The sequence below is a fragment of the Myxine glutinosa genome, chromosome 1, assembly GCF_964187855.1.
Source record: "Myxine glutinosa chromosome 1, kmMyxGlut1.1, whole genome shotgun sequence".
In the NCBI taxonomy this organism is placed as follows: Eukaryota; Metazoa; Chordata; class Myxini; order Myxiniformes; family Myxinidae; genus Myxine; species Myxine glutinosa.
Genome location: NC_136261.1, coordinates 102,103,940 through 102,130,491, shown reverse-complemented (window position 1 = coordinate 102,130,491; position 26,552 = coordinate 102,103,940). Strand labels below are relative to the sequence as shown.

Below are 26,552 nucleotides of genomic sequence, written 5' to 3'. Positions count from 1 at the left end.
CTTCGCTCTCCTCACGTCCCTCAATTTGGTCCTGGACCGACCCTGCCTCACTCTCCCCTACCGGACCCCAGCTGTCTTGATCCGCCATAGCGCGACTTTCAAAATTCGGGTTTTTATTTCCGTAAAACAAAACAAATTTCGCCGTTATAATTTCGAGCGCGGGAAACGCGCTCCGAATCAAATTCTACCTCCCCAACACCAATTGTTACCCTAGTGGTACAATTGGTGTTCCAAAATTTGGGCCTAATAAATTTAGTCCCGGGTCCGAATTCCACTCCTCGACACCAATTGTTACAGACACGACTTTGATGTTATGGTGGGCCGAGCGGAATGGCCGCCGTGTCCGCACAAGTTACCCGATTATGCTCGAACGTTGACTAAGTCGCGCTATGCTAAATCAATGATGGAAAAGACACAACAGTAGTGTAATAATGTTGCTTCTGGGACACCTCCGTTTAACATGGGAAATCCCTATCTAATGTCATTTACCCCCTTGTCTTTTTCAAAAATCATAAACACCTCTATTTCTCCCACCCTCATCTTTATGAACCTTTTGTCTGTAGTACCTATCCTTAATGTTGTTCATTAGACCACTCAAACACTACAAATATTTGTTTTCTCTTATAGACCTATCATCCTTCTTCTACATATCATCTGGCAGATTAATCTTTGACCCATTCACTTCCATATTAATTCTTTCCCTCCCTCATTGCCCCTAAACACCTATATTTCTCTCACCCTGTTCTTTACGAACCTTCTAACCTTTTGACATGTTATCCTTATTCATTAGACCACTTAAACACCTGTGATCCTTCTGACCTCATGGACCTTTTAACCTTTTACTCTTAATATCATCTGGTGAATATAACCCACTCAAACAACGACCCTACAAATATTTGTTTATGCGTGGGAAATAATTTAATTCTCCTACAACTCTCTTCACCATCTAATATATTAACAAAAAATATGTTTGAGTTTGGTTCTTTATTAAGATATTTTAACTGAGCTAAGATAAAATGGTAAACCTCCCTCAATGTTCTTGTTTGAGCACCTCCAGTGCCACATACCATTTTTTGGTAAGCTCCGCCCACTTTTTGGTAAACCACACCCATTTTTACTAAGCCCCACCCACTTTTTGTTAAGCCACGCCCACTTTTTACTAAGCCCCGCCCACTTTTGCTAAGCTCCTCCCACTTTTGCTAAGTCCCACCCACTTTATAAACTCTTCAGCATTGTATCATTTCCAGGTAATACATTACATCATTTTCAGGGAATTTCCATCACATCATTTCCAGTTAAGACACGCCCAGGGAATTTCCACAGGAAGACACACCCAGTCCTTATAAAAGGCACCGACCACACAGGCTTTTTCAAACACGCTTTCTGCTTCACTTGAGAATGGACTACTATGCCGAAATGGAATGGGATGACTTTGCTATTCCATGGAGTCCTACTACCTGTGTAGAACTCAACCTTCAGATTGATGAACTGGACTCGAACCTCTTATCAATGGAGGTAAGTTTGTTTATTTATTTATTTATTTATTTAATTTTTTTTTTTTTTTTTTTTAAGATGAGACTCGTGTAAGAGTTAACAAAGTTTATTTTAATATTCATAGAGCTTGATTTATACAAATAAAAAATATTGTATTAAATTAATACATTGTTATTTTCTTTCACAGGAAATTGTATCTGAGATACGAAATGAAAATTCTGCTTTTAACACAACTTGGGATGAAGTTATTTTTTTGTTTGAAGACATTTTGAACAACCAAGACCCCCAGAACGAGTTCTACCTTGATGACCCAGCCAAAGAGTTATACCTTGGAGATCCACAAAATCCTGAAAAAGAGTTTTACCATGATGATACTTGTTGTGAGTTATCAAAACAAAACCCACTGAACAAGTTCTACCTTGATGAGCCAGAATACAAGTCATACATTGGAGACCCACAAATTTCTGAAAATTGGGAAAGGAGAGTTCTCCCTGATGGTCCGCAGTTATACTATGTGAGACACATCATAGAAACCCTAAAAAATTGGGCAAGGAGAGTTCTCCCTGATGGTCCGCAGTTATACTATGTGAGACACATCATAGAAACCCTAAAAAATTGGGCAAGGAGAGTTCTCCCTGATGGTCCGCAGTTATACTATGTGAGACACATCATAGAAACCCTAAAAAATTGGGCAAGGAGAGTTCTCCCTGATGGTCCGCAGTTATACTATGTGAGACACATCATAGAAACCCTAAAAAATTGGGCAAGGAGAGTTCTCCCTGATGGTCCGCAGTTATACTATGTGAGACACATCATAGAAACCCTAAAAAATTGTGAAATGGGAATTCTCCCTGATGGTCCGCAGTTATACTATGTGAGACACATCATAGAAACCCTAAAAAATTGGGAAAGGGAAGTTTTCCCTGATGGTCCGCAGTTATACTATGTGAGACTTATCACGGAAACCCCCAATATTTCTGAAAATTGTGGTTTTACCTTGGGGACTTGGAAAGATGGTTATATTTTTGGAGACTCGGAATGGGGGTTTTGTTTTGATGACTCGGAATGTGATACCTATCTTGGAGGCTCAACAGGAATGTGGTTATACCTTGGGAACTTGGAAAGTTGGTTTTATTTTGGAGACTCTACCTGTGGGGTTCCTCTTGGAGACTCTTTGGATTCTAAAGCAATGAACAATGTTCTTTATTTAATGACGCTTGATTTAAGCAATATCAAGAAAGTTCGAGGAAGAAAATGCTGGAAAATTCTTTCTTCCCATTTCTACTTCTTCAAACTTAAAAGCCTTGAAAGACAGAATTGGAGGAAGAGGAAAAAAAAAAAAAGAAATACGTATTTAAAAAAGAAGAAAAGAAAGATTATGTTAGGGTTTGGGTGGGATTTTGAATGTGAGGGTTAGGGATGGGGTTGGGTTAGGGTTGGGATTTTGAATGTGAGGGTTAGGGTTGGGGTTGGGTTAGGGATGGGGTTGGGTTAGGGATGGGGTTGGGTTAGGGATGGGTTGGGTTAGGGTTGGGATTTTGAATGTGAGGGTTAGGGTTGGGGTTGGGTTAGGGATGGGATTGGGTTAGGGTTGGGATTTTGAATGTGAGGGTTAGGGATGGGTTGGGTTAGGGATGGGGTTGGGTTAGGGATGGGGTTGGGTTAGGGTTGGGGTTGGGTTAGGGATGGGGTTGGGTTAGGGATGGGGTTGGGTTAGGGATGGGGTTGGGTTAGGGATGGGGTTGGGTTAGGGATGGGGTTGGGTTAGGGATGGGTTGGGTTAGGGATGGGTTTGGGTTAGGGATGGGGTTGGGTTAGGGCTTGGGTTGGGTTAGGGTTTGTATATTATTATGACTCACTCGCACATACACACACACACAAAAGTTAAGCCCCAACTAAAAAGTTGTGGGATTCTGTGTTTGGGGTTCACAGATTTAAAAACGTATCCCCATTATACACACACAAAAGTTAAGCCCCAACTAAAAAGTTGTGGGATTCTGTGTTTGGGGTTCACAGATTTAAAAACGTATCCCCATTATACACACACAAAAGTTAAGCCCCAACTAAAAAGTTGTGGGATTCTGTGTTTGGGGTTCACAGATTTAAAAACGTATCCCCATTATACACACACAAAAGTTAAGCCCCAACTAAAAAGTTGTGGGATTCTGTGTTTGGGGTTCACAGATTTAAAAACGTATCCCCATTATACACACACAAAAGTTAAGCCCCAACTAAAAAGTTGTGGGATTCTGTGTTTGGGGTTCACAGATTTAAAAACGTATCCCCATTATACACACACAAAAGTTAAGCCCCAACTAAAAAGTTGTGGGATTCTGTGTTTGGGGTTCACAGATTTAAAAACGTATCCCCATTATACACACACAAAAGTTAAGCCCCAACTAAAAAGTTGTGGGATTCTGTGTTTGGGGTTCACAGATTTAAAAACGTATCCCCATTACATTTTATTTATTTATTTATTATTTTCAAGGGTATTAACTGCTTACTTGTGTTTTTTGTAATTCTTGTGAGTAAAATGAACCCAAGATTTCTTCTCCATTTAAATCATATAATTTGTAGGTCCAAGGGACTGTATCCATTACATCAATGATTTTAAATAATTCACGAGTCCATTTTTGTGTATAACCTTTCTCAAAATGACTTTTCCATTTGTATATTCTTACAATATCACCAACTTTAAACTTGGGCTTTCTCAAATTAATCTCCTTTTCATATTCTAATTTTGTAAATGTTTCTGATGGTTTTGATTGTGTTGATGAATGAACTGTATTATTGTAATTATCTACAATATCCTGAATTAAATACACCCATTTTTGAGAACCGAGTTGTGTGAATTTTTTATATAATTTCTCTTTTAAAGTACGATTAAAACGCTCAATAACAACTGCCTTTCCTTCATTAAAGGTGCTGTATAATTTAATACCCTTCCCCTTAAGAAATTTCATGAATATTTTGTTATAGAACTCTGTTCCCTCATCAGTCCATAACTTCTTTGGTTTCCTTTTATCCCGATCAAATATTAGCTTAAAGGCTAACATTAAAGTATCACCCCTTTTATTTTTTAAAGGGACAACCCAGGCAAATCTACTCCTCAAATCAATAACGGTTAAAGCATACCTGTATCCCCTGTCATTATTCAATTCAATTAAATCAGCGGACCATATGTGGTCAGTGTATTTAGAATAAACCTTCCTTCTTTTAAACTTTGTGATTATAGGTTTGTGTAATTCTTCAGCCAAAAGCTCCTCAGTCTTGATGACATCATTAGAGCCTAATAGTTTTTTGAGGAATAACCAAGACCAAGTTTCAATTTAGCATTTATCAAATTTCTCACAATAAACCTATCAACTTTCTCTCTCAACGTTGGATTTTGTATCAAAGACAAATTATACAACATTTCGCTGTCGGCTTTATGTTTTTCAGTCAACGTAGTGGTTTTCCCATAAGCAATATCATGCTTCATACACACTTCGTCAACCCTATTTGTAGGTTTAGACCAAGGTTTAGGATTGTCAGCCTCATCTAATCTTTTATCCAAGTTTGTTCCTGGACCACAGAAAGAATACCCTGGAAGGTGTAATTCCCCTGGAATTCCAGTTGTTGTAAATTTACTTCCTGACAGAAACTTTTGTATGTCTCCTCCTCTTTTAGGAGAGATGAATTGGCACTTTTTAGAGCCACATACTTGACATATTCCTTTTTGATAAACTCTATTATTTTTAGCTTTAACATAAGAGATATTTTTAGATTTAGTTTTCTTTTTACATTTGAGACAATAACTCATATTTATTTATCAGAAAAATTCCGACAGAGTATCAAAACCTTTTTGGTTTTCAACATATACATTTCAATCTTTATTTTTAAAACATAAAGAATCCTAAGGAATGCCTTCACTCTCTCCTCCATTTATTTACAAATAAAAACTAACTAAAGTCAATGACACCAACATCATCAATCACATAATCTTTTCCTTCTTCTTCTTCTTCTTCTTCACCACTTTCTCGTTTAAATCTCCTCCCTGAAATTGAAGACATTGACGTTCTTATTTTTGAAACCATTATCTTCATAAGAGTTGTTAATTCTTTAATTTCCTCTTCGGTGCGTTGAGATTGATTTATTTGCTTTAATACACTCAATCTTTTATGAATCTCAATGATTTCCATCTTTTTATATTTTTCCTCCCTCTCTCTTTGCTCCCTCTCCTCCTCCTCCATTTTCTCCCTCTCCTCCTTCTCCTTTTTCTCCCTTTTCTCCCTTTCCTCCTTCTCCCTTTTCTCCCTTTCCTCCTTCTCATTTTTCTCCCTCTCCTCCTTCTCCTCCTTTTTCTCCCTCTCCTCCTTCTCCTCCCTCTCCCTTTCCTCCTTCTCCTTTTTCTCTCTTTCCTCCTTCTCTTCTTCAACTCCTTCCTCATCCCTTGCTACCCTTGAGTTTGAACCCCAAAGAATATTATACATATACTCATCTGGATTTTGAGATATTCTTGTATCTATAATTATTTTTCTCATAATAGGATACCAATAAGATTTGTTGACGATTTCTAAAAGAGTTTTATATTTCATAACTTTGAGAAGTTCATTTTTATTTAATATTTTAAACAAGTCTCTATTTGTGGGTTTAACAATATCAGTATAAGGCCAGTTTTTAATGACAAAATTCCCATGTATATGCTCCAAATCATAAGGTATGTAATACCGAGCACCCTTTTCTTGTAGGTATCCTTGAATACAAAAATTATAATTCTCTTGTAGTCTTCTTCCTGCCATTTATGTATCAGAAATATATGTGAGATTAATATTATGACAGGTAATACCACCCCATCTTCCCACTACCAAATCGGTTTGTATTCCTCGGCTTTCTATCCTTATCTCATTACCTTCCTTCTTTGTCATGCGAACCATCGCTATACTATCATATATTTTTCTTTTCTTAAAATCACGTATTTGTTGTTTACTAATTGTACTTCCACATAAATCCTTATCCTCACCAAGTGGATAATATTCTTCTTTACGAGACTGATTTAAATCATGTAGGTCTTCTATGTTTATTGAAAAAGACCAATTATACCCTAAATCAGGCATATCATACCCCCATTTATTAATTCGCATATTAACTAAATGTCCTTCTTTATAAAATTCAATTGTAAGCAGGTAGTTAAATTCAATGAGGAAAGGTGTATGGTCAGTATAACCAGGTGTTGTGGTTGTAAATTTTACTTCTTTCACAAAACGTGCTGTTTTCTTTAAAAATATATATTGTGATAAATCACTTAATCTAATTAAGTCATTCGCATCTGTAGGGTTTGGATAATTGATTAATTTATAAGTATTCTTCATATTAATATTTTTACTTACACTATATTTTTGTCGTTCAGCCTGTGCCTTTGTATAATAATTTGATAAATCAATATCCTGAGAGGATTTTCCAAAGATAGAACCATCTTTTCCAACATAAGTCATTTATATTAGATTAAAAATGATATCATAAAAATTTTCATTATTGTTGAGTTGAAATAATACATATAAACATAATTGACCACAACATTTAGAATTAATTTCTTGAACTTGAAATGTTTGATAAACACCATTCTGTAAGAATTGTATTACTTCAACAGGTGGTGGCATACCATAACTATCAAAATAATATTTATCCTGACTATTATGAATACAAACCCAATGAGAACCATTCTGTGTGTCTAAATTCATAATAATATTCTTTGTATTCTTATTTATATGTATTAATTCATCTCTCATACAGATTACCACATTATCAATTTTTAGTGTTTTACAATACTTGGCTAGTTCTATATTTGACGTTGTATTCTTTCCAAATTGTTTAAACCATTTATCCATTTATTTATGAGAAAGATACAATCCATTACCCCGTTTAGTTAGTTTAACACCCGCTTGAGCGATAGAGGAAAGCATATCACCAACCAACAATCTAGCTTTATCAGGTAGACTTTCAAGTTTTTGAGCAAAATCTACAATTACACCACTTCCACTAATTTGTTTCTCCAACTCCTTGTTATGTCTTTCCAATTCTTTTTGAGCTTTTAGTTGTGCCTTCCTTTCGTTAGCAGTTTTTACCGCTGCTGAAATACCACCAGTCAATGCTCCCGCCGCACTTAAACCAGCAAATAAAGGAATTAGAAACGGGAGAAATCCTCCTCTTGACTCGTCTATTGAATATTTCTTTAACATAGGTTTCGTCATTTTAATTTTAAGTGATCCAACATCATTTAGTGTTTTTACTTGTGTGTGTGTGAGTAAAACATCAATTCTTACAGCTCCTTTTCTTTGAATTGTATTAACATTAATAATACAAGGCTTTTGATTTTGAATACAAGATGTTAATTTATTAAGATTGATTTGATTAACATATACCCCTACCATTTATTTATGAGAAAAAACCTATGTGATATTAATCATAACACCATTATCTGTATTAATCTGTAATTCTGTTTCCTCCAAAAGCAAACAATAAGCATCAACTTCTTCATTCTCCCCTCTTTCAATGTATAGAGAAGTATCCACTCGATTAGACTTTATAGTTTCCTTTTGAGAACTCAGGTCAATTGCGTAGATTGTATATAAACCTTTAAATGCAACCATATCCAAAATAGGATCATTATTACCATTACTTTCACACACTTTTTGGTAGGACTTGTAGGCTTCCGCATAATCATTTTTTTCCCAATCAATTTCCAATCTATCTCGCGGATAAAATGTGCCATCAAGAGAAACCCGAAGTTGTTTCACCTTAGCATTATCACTCAGCGCATTATTCTTATTAGTACCCTCCTCTCCATCTGGTTTTTTAAAAATGAGCCATAGGTATCGTGGCTTTCCTTCAAGAACACCCAAATTCCAAGTGTAGGTAGTGTGTTCCAGTTTAACGTGTTGACATCTTCTTTTAAGGTATGATACATTTAGCGGTTTCTTTGAGTTAAGTCTTCTATTTAACATCTCCTCCGTTTTAAGATTAGGAGTATATTCATTGATATACCAACACAAATCATTAATAACAAATTTATTATTGTCGCCAAAAGCATTTTCAGCCCCAAAAAGCAATCTATTTACATTATCATTCCTTTGTAGTTGAAATCTAATTTTAAGACCATACAAAACTTTATCATAATCACAAAATCCAAATATACCTTTAAGAGGTACTGCTACGGTAAAACTATTCTCAGCTTTTGCGTCATCATTATACATTGACTTCCTTTGACTATAACCAGGGTCTGTGTTTGTTCCCGTTGACATATCAGGAATAAAGCCTTCAACAGCTCCCTTACCCATTCTATCACCAAACGAATATAGTGTAAATTTCATCATTTCAGATGTAGCAGAGACATAATCAACCGCTTCAACCTCTTGTGTTCCAATATACAGGCGGACACTGTCAAACATTTTCCAGAAGAAATCATTTACGAGTGTAGCATTAGTATTATTCGCAGCCTTAGTGAATTTAAATTTACACAGCAAGAAACTATCAGCTATATTCAAGTAAGTTTGTTGATTATTTATTTCAAAACTTTTTGTTCCGTTTGAATTCCAGTCTGTTCCTGTTATAGCATTTACCTTAAAATAGTCTTCCTTTTTAGTGGAGTTTGAAATGATAATCGTATCATCCAAATCATAGATACTATCAATCGCTTCCATACTTGTATTTATATAGCATTAAAATTGTTGAAACCCTGACCCAAGTATTTTAATGATTTTTTGTCGTTCTTGTGAAGATAGTTGAGTTTTACCTTTTTTTATTTCTTTGATTGCTTGTAATTTATGAGACTCCTTTTGAGCATCTTTTATACTCTTTATAGCACCCGCAACGGAGCCCACGGCAGAAGCAGTTGAACCAATTAGGTCTTTATGTTTAAGGATGGTTGAACCAATACCCATTAGAGTATCAATTATCCCATCTCCTTTATTTCGAAATTGATGACCCACACCCCGTTGTCTCTTAGGTTTATAGTACCCTTTACCCACATACCTTGTATAGTCTGGTGAAAGGAACATGCTCTCCCCTGTAATTATTTTATATTTTCCCAACTCGTGTTTTCTTACAATAACCATTATTTATTTATTGAAAAACTTCACGTAGGTGAATTCTGATGGATATAATTTCATCATTAAAGGATATCATACGATTATCTTGGTCGGTTATCCTAAAATTTACTCTGTATATGGTTTTTCCTGACACAGGTAAATAGACAAGATTTTTTGGTTCCATATTAAATTTATAACCAATCGGGGTTGAGTATGCACTGAATGAAAATATTGTATTTGTTCTTATTCCATCGTTATAAGCACCATCAATCAAATCACAATGAATTAATACTGAATTTATACCGGAGGATATTTGGATAACATTATCACTGTAAAACGTCCCGTTATTTTCAATCTTTTTTGAAGAGAAACCCAATAGCTCTCTAAACGAATTTTCAATCGTGAAATCAACTTTATAATTATTTTTAAGTTTAATAGTTGATTTTGAAGTGTGTTTTTGAATATCTATTACAATATTTTTTGGTTCATCACCTTTTTCTTTCATAAGGCGAGAGACTTCTGAAGATATTTGAGAAATCTCGTAAGCTCCAGGTGAAACGGTTATAGTTTTATATCCACTTCCTGGATTATAACTAAACTTGTTGTTTTTCTCTGTGATATTAAAAAGGGTATTGTAAGTTTCCATTGACAACAAAGATGCCTCATATGAGGTAAGGGGGTCAAGTTGTAGTGGGTAAGGGAATGAAGCTGTGTAATCGCTCGTTGTGAAATTAAAACTAAGAATTGTGCTTCTCATCTTATTTAATATCTAATAAAATATCTTTGTATTGACATTTATTAATTATTTTCATGTTCATCAACTGATCTAAAATGGCTGAGGATTCATTAAAACAATTGTTGTTTCCAGCCTTCTTACTACCTAACAACAATAATAGCCTATTAACTAATTGTGATGGGTCATTTGGAAGAAAACTAACACCCGAACCAAGCTTACTTAAAGCATCAATAATATGTTTCTCCTTCTCATTCTTCTTACTTTTACCAGCAACAGAAACTCCATAATCAAGTGCATTTAGCAACTCAATATATACCCTATCTTCCTCTCTTTCCATATCAAGTGGTTCCTCAAAATATTTTGAACCGCTGAATCCGGGGTTTGTTAGAAGAAACATTAATCTTGGAGTTAATTTAACATTTGGTTGAGTAGAACTCAAGAACATCAATTCATCATTAAATATCAATACCTTTTCTTCCACAAGATGAAACACTGCTGGTTCTTCTGTTGGAATGAGACCTGCTCTGGTTTTTGAACCCGCCGAATATTCATTGTTTTGAAGAGCTTCCACAACATAATTAGGGGGTTGATTTACCTCCTCAAGTTTCCGAAATAATCCCTCGTCATCATATTCTAATTCACCAAGTTCTTGTTTTGTTATCTGACTAAAATCTTTGAGCATTTGAAGTTTTTTCGGAGTAAATTCTACCGTGGGAACTGTAGGTGAGTGTTGAGTTTTCAAAAGTGGTTTAAAGAATTTCTCTTGTTTTCTTTCAAAGGCTTCTTCACCAGTTAGTTTCTGTCTCCGTTTCTTCTTTATCTCTTCCTGTTGTTTAACAACTTTTGAAACTAATTGTTGATGTTCCTTAAACTTTCTTTCTCTTTCTTCGGTATTCATTTTCTGTATTTATTTATTGAAAAATATCATTTAGTATCTCATCTTGTTTCACAACAATATATTTATATTTTCCAATCGTGTGTTTCATATAATTTTCAAATTCTTTTTTACTACATAACGTAGAGCAATTATCTCTCCAAAAATTATTTACATCTATTGAATTTAACTTAAATAAAATAAAAGTATTGGCATTGTTTCTTATTGAGCGTCGAGGGAGTTGAAAATATGATTGACTAAGATATATACAATTACAAGAAGAATGTCTCCCTCTTGTATAGTAGCTATCCATTACTGTTTGGTTTCTCTCATTAACACAATCATCAAAGATGACGAGGTTCTTTTTTGATTTATCTAAATCTTGAGGTGAAGGTATATCATCTGTATTATCACTGAGAATACAAGTTATGGGTTTCGATTTTGATTTCTGTGTATCACAAAATAATTGTATTATATCTTCAATATTATAATCATTCAGTTTGTTTTGAAGTTTAAATAAACCGATAATGTCTTCCTTTTTAAGACCTGCATTAAAACCCTGTGAGAGTAGTTGATACTCGGGTTGAAAACTTGACTTTGTAAAAATTATTAAATTATCATAATCTAAAAAATTAGGACCAAGGAGCATCTTTAAAAGTAAACAGGTTTTCCCACATCCGCTTGAACCAACTATTAGACATCTCAATGAATTTGGAATGTTTTTATGGTTATTAAATTTTATCTTATTTTCCCAAACGGGTAAAAAATCATTCATTTATATATTTGGAAAACAAGTCATCCAACTTTTTTTGAGCTATTTTAGAAACTCTATATTTTATCCTGAGTTCGGGTTTAATTTCAAAATAATTCATTATTTTATTTATGTAGTATCTTGTATTAACATTTCCATTAAAATTATTTTGAATAATAAATATCATTAAACCCTTATACATTTCCTCAATACAAAGAGTCTCTTTCCTTGTAAGAAATGGTGTATTATCACCATAATGCTTAACATTCATCTCTCTTATTAATCTTGTAAAGTAATTCATTTTTGGTTCTAATTTAAAAGAGTTATATGTTTTTTTATATTTCTTATTATCATTAATTAGAATATAATCACAGAATAAACATTGTTTATATGAATCCTCATCATTAAGCCCCACTCTATCACAAGCCGGACAATTCTCTAATTTATCATATGGAGAGTCTGGAAATTCTAAATATCCTTCAGAACTTATCATATTTATGTGGTAAATTTTTACTTAAACTAAACGCAAGTTTATTCATTAATAAATACAATGTTTCAAAGCACAAAAGACAAATTTCAATCAATCTCTACTTCGGTGGAAGATATAGAAAAATATGTCAAAGATGTTAAATTGAACAAAGATAAATATGGAAATTTTTGGGTAAAACCAGTTATGGAAAATAACATGAGCCCCTCTATTTCATTTAAAGGAAGAGCTCTAACTATACCTGGAAAGACATCCATTAAAGTAAATCTAACAAAAGTTTCTCCTCTACTCCTGGCAATTTATTCAAAGCTTGAAAAAGTGATTGACCACGATACTTTGAAAAAGAATGATAAGACCATTAATAATTCTAGAGGAGACATTTGTATTTTCTTTAATAATCCAAAGGGTGTAGATCTAAGTAAAATGAATGATGTTAATATTTCTGGTGAAATGTCATTTCGTTCTATGATAGTTAGAGATTATTTAAAGATAACTTTTGATATAAAAATTGTAGAGATTGAATCTGTTAATGAAAGAAAGTATATAGATATTGATGGGAATATTTTTCTTGCTAATTAAATATGAGTCAATACAGCAGTGAAGATTTTACTATTTCATTGAACTCGGACGATAGTGATGATAGTATTTCATTGAACTTGGATGATGGTGATGATAGTATTTCATTGAACACAGATGATAGTTATGATACTAATAGTTTGTGCTCAAATGATAGTTATGAGAGTAGCTTTATTGATGACTCTGAGTATGATTCTGAGTATTCATGTGATAGTTATGACTTAGATGATTCTGAGTGAAAAAGTGTTTTAGTTTAAGCACAGTGATATATATAAAACGGAGCTGTAAAGCTCAAAAGTGTTTTATTTTAAGCACAGTGATATATATAAAACACCACGTTTTCTCACGCTATAAATATGGTTTATTGTGATACTTGCGAGAAGGAAGTAAAATATTATAAACAACATATTCTCACCGCAAAACATACATACAACATTTTAAACAAACTTTCCCCTCTTCCACCTGAAACAAAACACTGTTCTACATGTAATAAAAATATCCTCAAGAAAGGCTTCAAAATACATCTTAAAACAAATCTACATTTATCAAATTTTATCACAACTAAAAACTCTGATGGAGCATTCAAAGGACATATTAAAATAAGAGTCTTTAACTTCAAACCTCCTGAACCAGAGTCTATAGTTGATGCTGTAGAAATAGTTAAACCTGCTGTTCAAACGTTGATTGAAAAAACACTAAAGGAAATGAAACCACTTAAATTTTATATGGGAGTAAAATTAGAAATGACAAAGGATGAAGGAGTTATAGATGCACCATACATGAGAACTGAGCCACACTTTATATCTTCATATCAAGATTTTAAAACATCAGGAGTCTATGATGAACTTATTAAACAAGAGCAAGATGTGGATAATTCAATCGTAGGAAGTGGATTCAATATAGGAAAAATTATTTACATAGACATTCATATTCTTAAATCAGATCCTCTAAAAGCTTCTTCTTACATTGATTTACCCAGTGTTATCAAAAATAGAAAAGCAGTTATCAATATCAAAAATAAAGACAATAAATGTTTTCTCTGGTCTATTTTAGCACACTTACATCCTCCACATTTTCATGATGAAAGAGTATCTCATTATAAAAAATATGAGAATACATTAAATACGAAAGATCTAAAGTTTCCGATGACTTTAAATGATATTCCTAAATTTGAAAAGATGAATAATTTATCAGTTAATGTTTATGGTCTAACAGAAACAAACAACATTCAGGTTTTAAAGCTTTCTGACAATTGTAAACAAACTCATATTAATCTTCTATATTTTAATTCAGACGAAAATTCACATTATACATACATCAAAGATATTGCTAAATTAATAAAACCACAAGTCTGTAAGAGAACAAATAAAATATATATTTGTTTGCGTTGTCTTAACTTCTTCAATTCACAAGAAAGATTAGATAAACATTCAAATTATTGTGGCGAACATAAATCAACGGTAATCAATATGCCTAAAGAAGGCTCAAAGATCACATTCAAAGATGAAAATAAAAAGATCAAACATCCATTTGTTATATATGCTGATTTTGAAAGTATTTTAGAAAAAATTGATACTGCTTCTCAAGATCCAAAAGAATCATACACAAATAAATATCAAAAACATACTCCTTGTGGTTTTTGTTATTATATCAAATCATCCGTTGGTGATAAATATAACAAGTTAGAGATGTATAGAGGCTCAAATACCCCAGAGGAGTTTGTGAAACGACTAGAAAAAGACTGTGTTCGATTAACCAAGATAATGAGAGAAACCAATAAACCAATGTCCTTAACAAGTAAAGAAAAAAGGGAATTTATAAAAAACAATGTCTGTCATATTTGTGAGGAGAAAATTGGTAAAGGTCTAAAGGTTAGAGACCATTGTCATCTCACTGGTAAATATAGAGGTCCGGCTCATCAAAGTTGTAATATTAATTATCAACTCCCCTCTTTCATTCCTGTCTTTCTTCATAACAACGCTCATTATGATACACATCTATTTATCAAGGAACTCTCAAAGACTTCTGGAAGTATCTCAGCAATTCCAAACACGGATCAGAAATACATTTCATTCACAAAAACAATTCACACATCTCCTATTACTCATATCAGATTTCTTGATACATTTAAATTCATGGCAAGTCCATTGGTTAACTTGGTTCAAAATCTAAAAGAGTTTCCATGTCTTTCAGAGTATTTTTTAGATAAAGATTTTCTAACACAAAAGGGAATTTACCCCTATGACTATATGGACTCATTTGAGAGATTCAATGAAACACAACTTCCTTCAAAAGAAAATTTCTATAACAAATTAAATAATAGTCATATATCTGATAAAGATTATGTACACGCACAAAATGTTTGGGAAAAATATAACATCAAGAATCTTGGCGAGTATCACGATTTGTATCTCAAAACTGATGTGCTTTTATTGGCCGATGTATTTGAAGCCTTTAGATCTGTTTGTCGCACTGGATATGGATTGGATCCTGCTCACTACTACACAGCACCTGGATTGGCCTGGAGTGCGATGTTGAAAATGACAAAACAAGATTTGGATTTGATAACCGATGTTGATATGCTTTTGATGATTGAAAAGGCAAAAAGAGGTGGAATTTCACAAGTCTGCTCGAGTAGATACGCAAAAGCAAATAACAAATATCTTCCAAATTATGATCCAACGAAAGAGAGTTCTTACTTGATGTACTATGACGCGAACAACCTGTATGGCTGGGCAATGTCTCAGGCTCTTCCTTATGGAAAACTTAGATGGGTAAAGGAAAAAGACTACAAAAACGTTTTACAAGATGTATGTATCTCTACACAAAAAGAATTGGATGAAGAAAAAGTTGGTTATTATTTTGAAATTGATTTAAAATATCCAGAGGAACTCCATAACCTACACAAAGATCTCCCATTTGCTTGTGAGAAAGCAAGTCCAAAGAAAGAATGGTTGAGTGATTATCAACGATCGTTTGATATAGGTGAATCAACAGAAAAATTACTTACTACATTATATAACAAGAAAAATTATGTTCTACACCAAAGAAATTTGCGACAATATTTATCAAAAGGTCTAAGAGTAGAGAAGATCCATAGGGTTCTAAAGTTCAATCAAAGTCATTGGTTAAAGGGGTACATTGATTTTAATACACAAAGAAGAACAGAGTCAAAAACAGATTTTGAGAAAGACTTTTATAAATTGATGAATAATGCGGTCTTTGGTAAGACTATGGAGAATGTGAGGAAAAGACAAAATATCAGACTATCAACATCTTGGGAACAAGCATCAAAATTAATTAATAGACCGAGTTTTACTCGAGCTGAGGTCTTTACTGAGAACTTTTGTGCGATCCATTTGATTAAAGAGAGTATTGAAATGAACAAACCTATTTATATTGGAACAACAATTCTTGATTTATCAAAGTCATTAATGTATGATTACTTTTATAATAACTTGAGGAAGAAATATCAAAATGATGTTAATCTACTTTATATGGATACAGATAGTTTTATTTTGAAAATTAATACCAACGATGTTTATTCAGACATGAAAAGAGACATTAATATCTATGACACGAGTAATTACAGTCCAGAGAGTGAGTTGTTCTCTTCTAAAAATAAAAAGGTGATTGGAAAGTTCAAGGATGAATTAGGAGGAAATGTTATGAGTGAATTTGTGGGATTGAGGTCAAAGGCTTATGCTTATAAATACATTGTGAATAACGTTGAAAAGACTGATAAGAAGTTAAAAGGTGTAAAGAAAAATGTTATTAAAGAAACAATAAACTTTAAGGATTATTATAACTGTTTAACAACAAAGAAAGAAGAGTTTAGAAAGATTAATGGAATAAGAAGTTATAAACATCAATTATATTCAGAAGAGATAAATAAGAAAGCATTGGGGGCTTTTGATGATAAGAGGTTTATTTTAGAAAATGGAATTGATAGTCTCCCTTATGGTTATATAAGTATATAAGTGATAAGATATATATATAAGTGATAAGATATATATATAAGTGATAAGATATACATAAGTGATAAGATATATATAAGTGATAAGATATATATAAGTGATAAGTTAAAAAGGGGGGGGGGGGTTGGGGATTTTAACGGGCTACCGCCGCCTTTTTTACTATTATATAAATGATAGAACCAAGTATCAACCAGACTAAAGAGTGGAGGTGTAATCAACCTTGGTATATAAATGGAAAACATAATGAATGTGAAAAATATCAAATAGGTATAATTGAAAAGGCAACTGGTAAAAAAGTTCACAAAACAAATAAGAGAATTAATTTAAATACCGGTGAATTGGGTAAAAAAGATGGAAATATTTTTGAGTGGACGGAAAACTTTGATGGTTGTCAGGAAAATATATACTTTAATTTAAAAATGGTATGTGGCACTGGAGGCGCTCAAGCAAGAACATTGAGGGAGGTTTACCATTTTATCTTAGCTCAGTTAAAATATCTTAATAAAGAACCAAACTCAAACATATTTTTTGTTAATATATTAGATGGTGAAGAGAGTTGTAGGAGAATTAAATTATTTCCCACGCATAAACAAATATTTGTAGGGTCGTTGTTTGAGTGGGTTATATTCACCAGATGATATTAAGAGTAAAAGGTTAAAAGGTCCATGAGGTCAGAAGGATCACAGGTGTTTAAGTGGTCTAATGAATAAGGATAACATGTCAAAAGGTTAGAAGGTTCGTAAAGAACAGGGTGAGAGAAATATAGGTGTTTAGGGGCAATGAGGGAGGGAAAGAATTAATATGGAAGTGAATGGGTCAATGTTTGAGTGGGTCAAAGATTAATCTGCCAGATGATATGTAGAAGAAGGATGATAGGTCTATAAGAGAAAACAAATATTTGTAGTGTTTGAGTGGTCTAATGAACAACATTAAGGATAGGTACTACAGACAAAAGGTTCATAAAGATGAGGGTGGGAGAAATAGAGGTGTTTATGATTTTTGAAAAAGACAAGGGGGTAAATGACATTAGATAGGGATTTCCCATGTTAAACGGAGGTGTCCCAGAAGCAACATTATTACACTACTCACAACGGCTGGATTAAAATGACACGACACCAAGGGTTCAGTTCTCAAGACCTCCGGAGGAGGTTATATTAGGGCGGAAGGTCAGATTACAACTACAAGAGGGACAGCATAGAAAGACAGGCACTTAGACACACTTATCTTATTCCCTGACAGACGACAGATAAACAGGACAAAAACTGACTCACACGGGGATTGATGGCAAGGAAAGCGGGTATTCGATGGCCAGCACAAGGTGCACCTTGTGCTCAGGGACAGGATAGCGCGGCCCAAAAGATGCAGGAGGTCTCTCAGCGCTCGGAGGTAGTGACTTCTCTTTCTCCAAGCTGGGGGCGCATCTCACGTCACGTCCGGTAAGTCGCCGCGTATATCCGGCGGGGAGTGACACGCCCTCAGCTCGTTAGCTCCGCCCCAGATGGAATCGGCCCGTTGCTTCTCATTGGGTGCGTGCGGGGGGGTTACCGGCTCCGCCCTTGACGAGGGGCCGACAGGCAGCCCCTTCTTGGTAACCCCGTCGGCGCACATGGGTAATGGCGGCTAACCGAGCCGGAGTGAGGACGCACACTCCCCGCACGCCGCGCCGCGCCCCTCTGTTGTTGTAGTTGTTGTTGTAGTTGTAGTTGTTGTTTCATGGGGAAGATGGGAGGAGGTAAGGGGAGGTCCTAAACTCACTACTGGTGCCATACGATCACATTCTGGTGCAACGAAGAGTCAGAATTAATGGAAACGAGTCCTTAACTGACATAGACTAAGAATAACTAGCAAGATGTCCGAAAGTTGTCTACGTGAGATGCGGTGGACCTGGGCACGACATTTAATGGGGGAAAAAGGGGAAGGTCGGTTCTACAGAGTGTTATTTACAGGCAATGGGACTAGGGAATGGGGGATTGGGGATAGTTGGGGAGTATTGGGGAAATAGGGGAGTATTTACAAGCGGATATTGAGGCCAAATGCCATATCCGCAACAATATATATACTATATATTGTTATGGTTTTTAGAACCTTCACTTTGTAAATTTAGTCGTAAATTTCCTGTGTACATTTCCCCTTAATTGGCTGTTAATTGAAATAAGTGCCCCTTAGCTAGTCCATGTACAAGCACGTAGAAAACCATAGAACCTCTCTATAGTTATTTCTTTATTACTAGGGCATGCCCGTACGTGGGTGCCCGTTCCTTGCCAAAAAAAAAAAAAAAACGCTACCCGTATGCTCTACCCCGCCCGTACGCCCGTAAACAAAAAAAACAACGCTCTTCGCTTCCGCCCTTCGCTCTGACTGAATTGGGAGAAATAATGCGCATAAGAAATCGAGAAATTATTATTTTCTCCGGAAGAAATCGAATTACGTACCGTAATGGCGCACGCGCTCGGCTCGGCTCGCTCTCACATCGGCCACGCCTACGCAATAACGCGTTCTGTGATTGGCTGCCGGAAGTGCAGTCCTCACTGTCCGGAAGGTCGCAAATCGCAGTTACGATGAATCGCAAATTAGTTTTAATTAGTTTTAAAACATAGTTTAACGGCAACATAGTTTGCCGACGGGAAATAAATGAATACGCTCTCAAATGTGCCATCCGAGGCAGAGTCTGTTCGCCACGTTCGGCACACGTGATAGCTCGCTGCTCTCTGATTGGTTGAATCGTTTTTTGGACATAGCTCGGTAACTACTTCTGCGATTAATTTAAAACCTTGAAAAGGCACATCCTCGGGTCCCCAGCAATATACCTGGCAAGTTTCAAGTATATCGGACCGGTAGTTGTCGAGGAACAGCGGTCACAGACAAACAAACATACAAACATACAAACATACAAACATACAAACATACACACAGAGATTGCTGGAATTATAGATAGACTAGGGCATGCCCGTACTATATCTATATCTAAAATTATATCCCCCCCTCTATTTACATGAAATGGTTTGGTCCATGAAATGTTTTGGTCTATTCGCAACGCCAAAGCGAACGGCGAACGCTTTACATGAAATGGTTTGGTGCATGAAATGTTTTGGTCCATTCGCAACGCCAAAGCGAACGGCGAACGGCTTGCGAGTACAGTGACAATCCCCCCGGGGTTTTTATTAGTTTTAAAACATAGTTTAACGCCAACATAGCGCCAACATAGTTTGCAAACGTGAAATAAATGAATACGCTCTCAAATGTGCCATCCGAGGCAGAGTGTGTCCGCCACGTTCGGCACACGCGATAGCTCGCTGCTCTCTGATTGGTTGAATCGTTTTTTGGACATAGCTCGGTAAGTAATTGTCCGATTAATATGAAACCTTGAAAAGGCACATCCTCGGGTCCCCAGCAATATACCTGGCAAGTTTAAAGTATATCGGACCCGTGGTTGTCGAGAAACAGCGGTCACAGACAAACAAACGTACAAACGTACAAACAAACACACAGAGATTACTGGAATTATAGATAGATGTGTATCAGTTAAGGCTGTGTCTCCACTAGTTGATCTTACGTTGCACCAAAATCAAATAAGATAGATCCCCTTTCGATGGCCCCAGAACCTCCATTGCCAACTGCATTACCAACTGCATTCGCCGCCATTCCACATGTGCTCCAACTCGGAGAAGAAGGGCGTTGCCCGCCCATCGTCATCAGGAGGAGGAGTCAGCCAGCCCCGATCGACCAACTGAGAATGAGTAGGTTTGGCTTGAGAGGGCGGAGAAAGAAACATCGAGCAGGTTCGAGGGCGGGGTTATAAAACTCGTTGCATCAGCCCCCACCAGGAGATGCGTAAGAGAGAGATGAGCAAAGGAGCACGCACTAAGAGATACGTGGAGAGAGGTGCTTGGACGTGGAGAGATTCTGCAGAGAGGTGAGCTTGCGGTTCTGCTGAGAGAGATGCTGTTTCAACAGCCCCAGCAACGTGAAGCCCTGATGCGCTGCGGCGCGTAAAACCTGCTGCGTGAACCAGATTGCGGGGGTGTCGGCGGCCGTTTGCCTCCAGCCTGCCGTTCTGCCCGGACCTGAACCTTCCTCTCCTTCCAGCCATTCGTTCCTACCTTCATTCCCCATTCGTGTGAGTCTGCCTGTCATCTGTCCTTTGTGTTGTCTGGGTCATAAGGTAAGCCTGTATAAGTAAGAATTGCCCTGTGTATCTGCTTCTTCCTCTTCCCTGTAAATTACTTCATTCTTCTTTTCTTCTTTGGGTTTGTGTAAATAATAATAAATACCTGTTCCTCCATTCTTTGATTTCTTCTTTCTCATCCGATCGTTTTAGAGATTTCCCCATTGAGTTCCTGTGGTGCGATTTCGGCCAAAGCTCCGCAATCGGGTTAGTCATTGTTTAACGGCCCGCGCCGCAGTTCGCTCGCTCGGCGCAACCAATCAAATTACACTGCGGCACGGGCGGGGGTGTTTCCTTGCGTCCCGTAAGGCGCTGGTACTTATGGGCCTATCTCATTGGCGGAGACGTCGCCAGTCACGGCAACTCGGGTGACTCGGGAGACCAAAAAATGGCTTGCGCTCTCGCAGGGCGACGTCTATGCCAGGGCGATGATATTCATCACTACTCCTTTCGCTACATTTTTTACATATTTTTGCATGTATTTATTTTAATGCAATTAAATATAAATTCAATGCAATTTAAATATACACTCACATATTGGTAGGGGCTTCTTGATTTCCTCGAAGATGTTCTGCATATCAACAAGGAAGGTTTCAACCGCTGCTTTCTTGTATTGGTTATCTTTGTATCTTGCATACGATTTATCGTAAAATTCCGGATGATCCTCCCAGAAGTCAGCCATTGCCTCTTGATGCCCCTCTTTCCAATCATATTGTTTTCTAGTCGGATCGCCGCTGGAACCATGTTCCTCATCTTCTCTAGCATCAACTGCTGCCTCAGCATCCACAAACTGCGCTGAAGCTGCTACAACTGCTTCATCCTCCTTCTTGCCCTTCCGGCCCCCACTGCCCTTTGGGTGGCATGGTGGAAGGACAGTACTACTCTGGAGTTGGAGCTGTCCCCTGGCAAGACAAGATGGTGGGGCCTCTTCCAAGGCAGTACAAGGAGCAGCAGCAGTAGCAGGAACAAGTACCAAATGATGAAGACCTTGACCGGATCCTGTACCTGACTTGGACCAGGAGTGAAGGCGTCTCGATGATGCCAGCACGCGCTCAGTCACGTGGTTTCTAAAGTGGGTCAAGCAGCGTCAAGCAGCGTCACGGAGACGTCGCCGCATCGTCGCCGCAACGTCTCCTCAGTCTCCTCAGTCTCCTTTGTCTCCAGCAGGTCGCGGAGACGTCGCGGACAAAATTAGTCTCCGCGACGTCGCCGAAAAATTGAACATGTTTGAATTTCCCGCGACTTCCCGGAGACCCGGCTAGTCTCCAGGAGACGTCGCGGAGACGTCTCCTCAACCAGCGGAGACTTGAGTCGCCACCAGGTCGCCACCTAGTCTTCAGGCCAATGAGATAGGCCCTTTAGGTCATAGGACGGATAGGCCTAATACCCTACCCAGCGCTGTCCGCTCATTAGGTTGGAGAACCAGATTACAGATACCATTATTAGTAACTCCCAACCGCAACCAGGTCGACTCCATATGATGAGTGGATACCAGAGATAACGTTACCGTGTGGCAGGCGGTGCTTATCGCTCCCAGCAAGGTGCAGCAGCAGCTGTATGGGACACCTTGCTGGCGGTTCTCCACTGATGATATGGGGGTCGCATAGTGACTGATATATATATATACATGTATATATATATATGTATATATATATATGTATATATATGTATGTATATATATATATATGTATATATATATATATATATATATATATATATATATATATATATATGTATATATTGTTACGGTCCGCGGTTAAGGATGGTATGTTTGCCGAGCGGAGGCCCCGCGACCTAACAGTTTCCCCGATTCACCCAATTCACTCGAACGTTGGCCGTATCGCGCCACAGATATTCAATGAGGGAAAACTCTAAAGCGACCAAATGTAAAGAGGAAGAAGAAGACGTACAGAAGAGTAACGGGATTTATTATTTACACACACAAGCAAAAAGGAGCAGTCACGGTTATTTACAGGGGACATGAAAAAGCAGGTGACACAGTGAAAATTACTAGCTTATACAAACTTAATTAACTACCCAGGACAGAACAAACAGAAACGGACTCACACGGGGAATTGCAGAGTGGATTGGCTGGAAGGAGAGGGAGGTCCAACGGGTCCGGCAGCACGATCGGCGCGTTGGGCAGCCGCCGTTCCTTCGCGGCCCTGCGCAAAACCGCCGTCCAGGCCCCAAGCGGCTGTTGAGTATTGTTGCTGCTGTTGAGTGTTGTTGCTGCTGTGGACGCTGCTGCTGGCGAGCGAGGCGACGAATAGCAGGCTTTGTGCTTCCCTGGATGATCTCCTTTGAACAAGAATCGCTTCTGGATGATCTCCCTCCTCTGTCTTGGACCTCACAACCCAGCTCTCTTTTGGACCCTTTTTTCAACTTCTTGCGCCCGCGCCTTTATAGCGCCTCCGGCGATTAAGCCGCCGGCCTTTAGGACACGCCCATTGGTGTGCTCACCTCGGCCATGGTTGGTCGCGCGACCCTCTGGCTCCGCCCTTGATGACGACGGGCGGGCATGCCTTTCTTCCCCGACCCTGCCTCGTGGCCAATGGCGGCAATTGTAGTTGGCAATGCGAATGGCAATTGACGAAAGGAGAAATGGAGGTTTTTGGGAATGGGAATGAAGAATGAAGGGAATCTATCTTTTTCACTTGGTGCAATGGAGTGTCATTTTAATGGAAGACAAGGCCTTACCCTAAAACACATAATAAGGATATAAACTACTGAACAAGGGTATTATAGTGTCCTTCAATGGAGGTTTTATGGAATTAACTACCGGGACGCCCTTTGACCTTTACACAACACTGGAGGCAGGAGGGGCCAGAATCAAACAATGTTACACAGCAATTTACCACAATACAACACAATAAAAAATATACAATCCTCATATCCGCAACAATATATATATATACATATATATATATATATATATATATATATATATATATATATATATATATATATATATATATATATATATATATATATATAAATATATATATATATATATATATATATATTCCTCACTTTTATTGTTTCAATTTTAATTATTGATAAGCCCTGTGCTGCATACGAAAGAATTATAAAGGTAGCGTTTTGTATTTTTTGAATTTTCATTTCTAATTTTCAATATTAAGAGCTGGCAAGTCGTTGTATAAGATGAAAAGACAATTAAAAGAATACAAATAATTATTTGAAACATTTGAGGTTCTATCATCATGACATCTTGTTATTTTATCCACATTGCAGGTGCAGAAGTATTGTGAGAAGAGCAAGATCAGCAGAAAGGTTTTTAAAAAACACTGCTATTTATCAGCCATAAGTGTCATGCATGATATTCAAAATAGGACATGAGCATCCTTTTCACACTATATTTAATGTTGGCAATGATTCAAACATGACATACTACATACAATAGTCATAGTACATATAGCTAGGCAGCTAACACAAATAATCATTCACATTGTGAAGAAGATCCTAGGATCCTAGGTTCGAATCCCGGTCGATCGCTGAATTAACGCCAGGGGGGTTGACTCAGCCTGTCATCCTTCCGAGGTCGGCAAATTGAGTACCAGTTCACTGGTAATTCCCTGTTTGTCGTAAAAAGGCGACAAAAAGGGTTGGCGGCAGGAAGGGCATCCGGCCGTAAAACATTGCTTCAAAAAGGGGACCAAAAAACAACAACAACCATGGTCCCCGAAAAAGGCCAACCCCCGCCTTGCGGGGAAAAATGGCCTCTAAAGGTGTTTTTTTTATTTTTAAAATTGTGATACAAGCATGAAACTTGGCAGTGATCTTCTTATATATGGCAGTTTTTCTGCTTATTTAAATATTTGTTTCAATAATACTTTTCTGATTATCAAAGTGTGGATAGATTTGAGATTTCATATGGTTTGAGCTTTTTATACAACATTTCTAGAGGAGCTTCAGCAACACTGAGACTTTAAAATGAAGAAGACATCAAAGGAAGTTTATATTTTGGATAGAAAAATATTGGGACTAACAGTTAATGTCTGTTAGCCTATTATTTAAAGGTAAAAAAAAAAATCCTCTTATTGATAAGATGCTTTAAATTACATAAAGTATTTGCATTGAGTTCTTAATATGATGTCCAAACATAACTCGATATCTGCGATTGACAAGGGTAAGCGATAGTGTAAATTGCCAGTAATCTAAAGATGGCCATATTATTTTTGGACTGCCATTTGACCGTAAACATTTAGCGATAGAGTGTAAATTAAAAACATGTGTCCACATCTACAATCTATCCATAAAACTCTATATCATGAAAATTGGAAGAAAACTATTCAAGTTATAATGAAAAAGGTGTTTTCTGTTAATTGGGTTGCAATCCGAAACAAGAAAAAGAGCAATCAGAGATTGCAAACCCTCGCCAGGATGTATTTTCAGTGGTTTTTAAGGCTTTTGTGTTAAAACAAATATGGCGGCCAAACCACGTGACCGATGACGTCATCATTATTTTTTCCCTAAACTAATTTATTCCTAGATTATGCTTAAGAAATTTCATCTTAGATCGGATGAAGTTTTGTACTTGTCGAATTATGACGTCCTAATGGAGGCACCTATGACATCATCATTAACATATTTTCTTCCCCATGGAGAGTTCTTTACAATGAGCCATGTCTCAATTTTTTCTATTCAGTGCTTTCAGAGATAGAGGTGCAAAGTTTTTCGGTTTTTCCAAGATGGCGGCCGAACCACGTGACCGATGACGTCATAATTTTTTCCTTTCTCCACCAGTTTATGCCGACATGGCACTCAAGACATTTCATCTTGATTGGATGAAGTTTTGTACTTGTTGAATTATGACGTCATAATGGAGGCACCTATGACATCATCATTAACATATTTTCTTCCCCATGGAGAGTTCTTTACAATGAGCCATGTCTCAATTTTTTCTATTCAGTGCTTTCAGAGATAGAGGTGCAAAGTTTTTCGGTTTTTCCAAGATGGCGGCCGAACCACGTGACCGATGACGTCATAATTTTTTCCTTTCTCCACCAGCTTATGCCGACATGGCACTCAAGACATTTCATCTTGATTGGATGAAGTTTTGTACTTGTTGAATTATGACGTCATAATGGAGGCACCTATGACATCATCATTAACATATTTTATTCCCCATGGAGAGTTCTTTACAATGAGCCATGTCTCAATTTTTTATATTCAGCGCTTTCCGAGATATATAAGTGCAAAGTTTTTCGATTTTTTTTCGATTTTTCCAAGATGGCGGCCGAACCACGTGACCTATGACGTCATAATTATCATTAAAAAATTATACAGGTGGAGTTGCACCTATGTTAAAAATTTCCTGTCAATCGGATCAACAGTTGCAGAGAAAATCATATTTATTCTGTGCGGACAAACAAACAAACAGACTCAAATGCAATACCCTCTCC

The 26,552-nt window shown here is 36.8% G+C and overlaps 1 protein-coding gene across 2 annotated transcripts in view; it reads left to right on the top strand.

Moving 5' to 3' along the window:
* DDX11 (DEAD/H-box helicase 11) overlaps positions 1-26,552 on the top strand; it is a 172,491-nt gene that overhangs the window by 67,428 nt on the left and 78,511 nt on the right. For both annotated transcript variants that reach the window (XM_068116011.2, XM_068116002.2), the window contains exon 15: positions 24,382-24,420. In XM_068116011.2, coding sequence (XP_067972112.2) covers positions 24,382-24,420 — 39 coding nt within the window. The remainder of the gene's footprint in view (positions 1-24,381; positions 24,421-26,552) is intronic.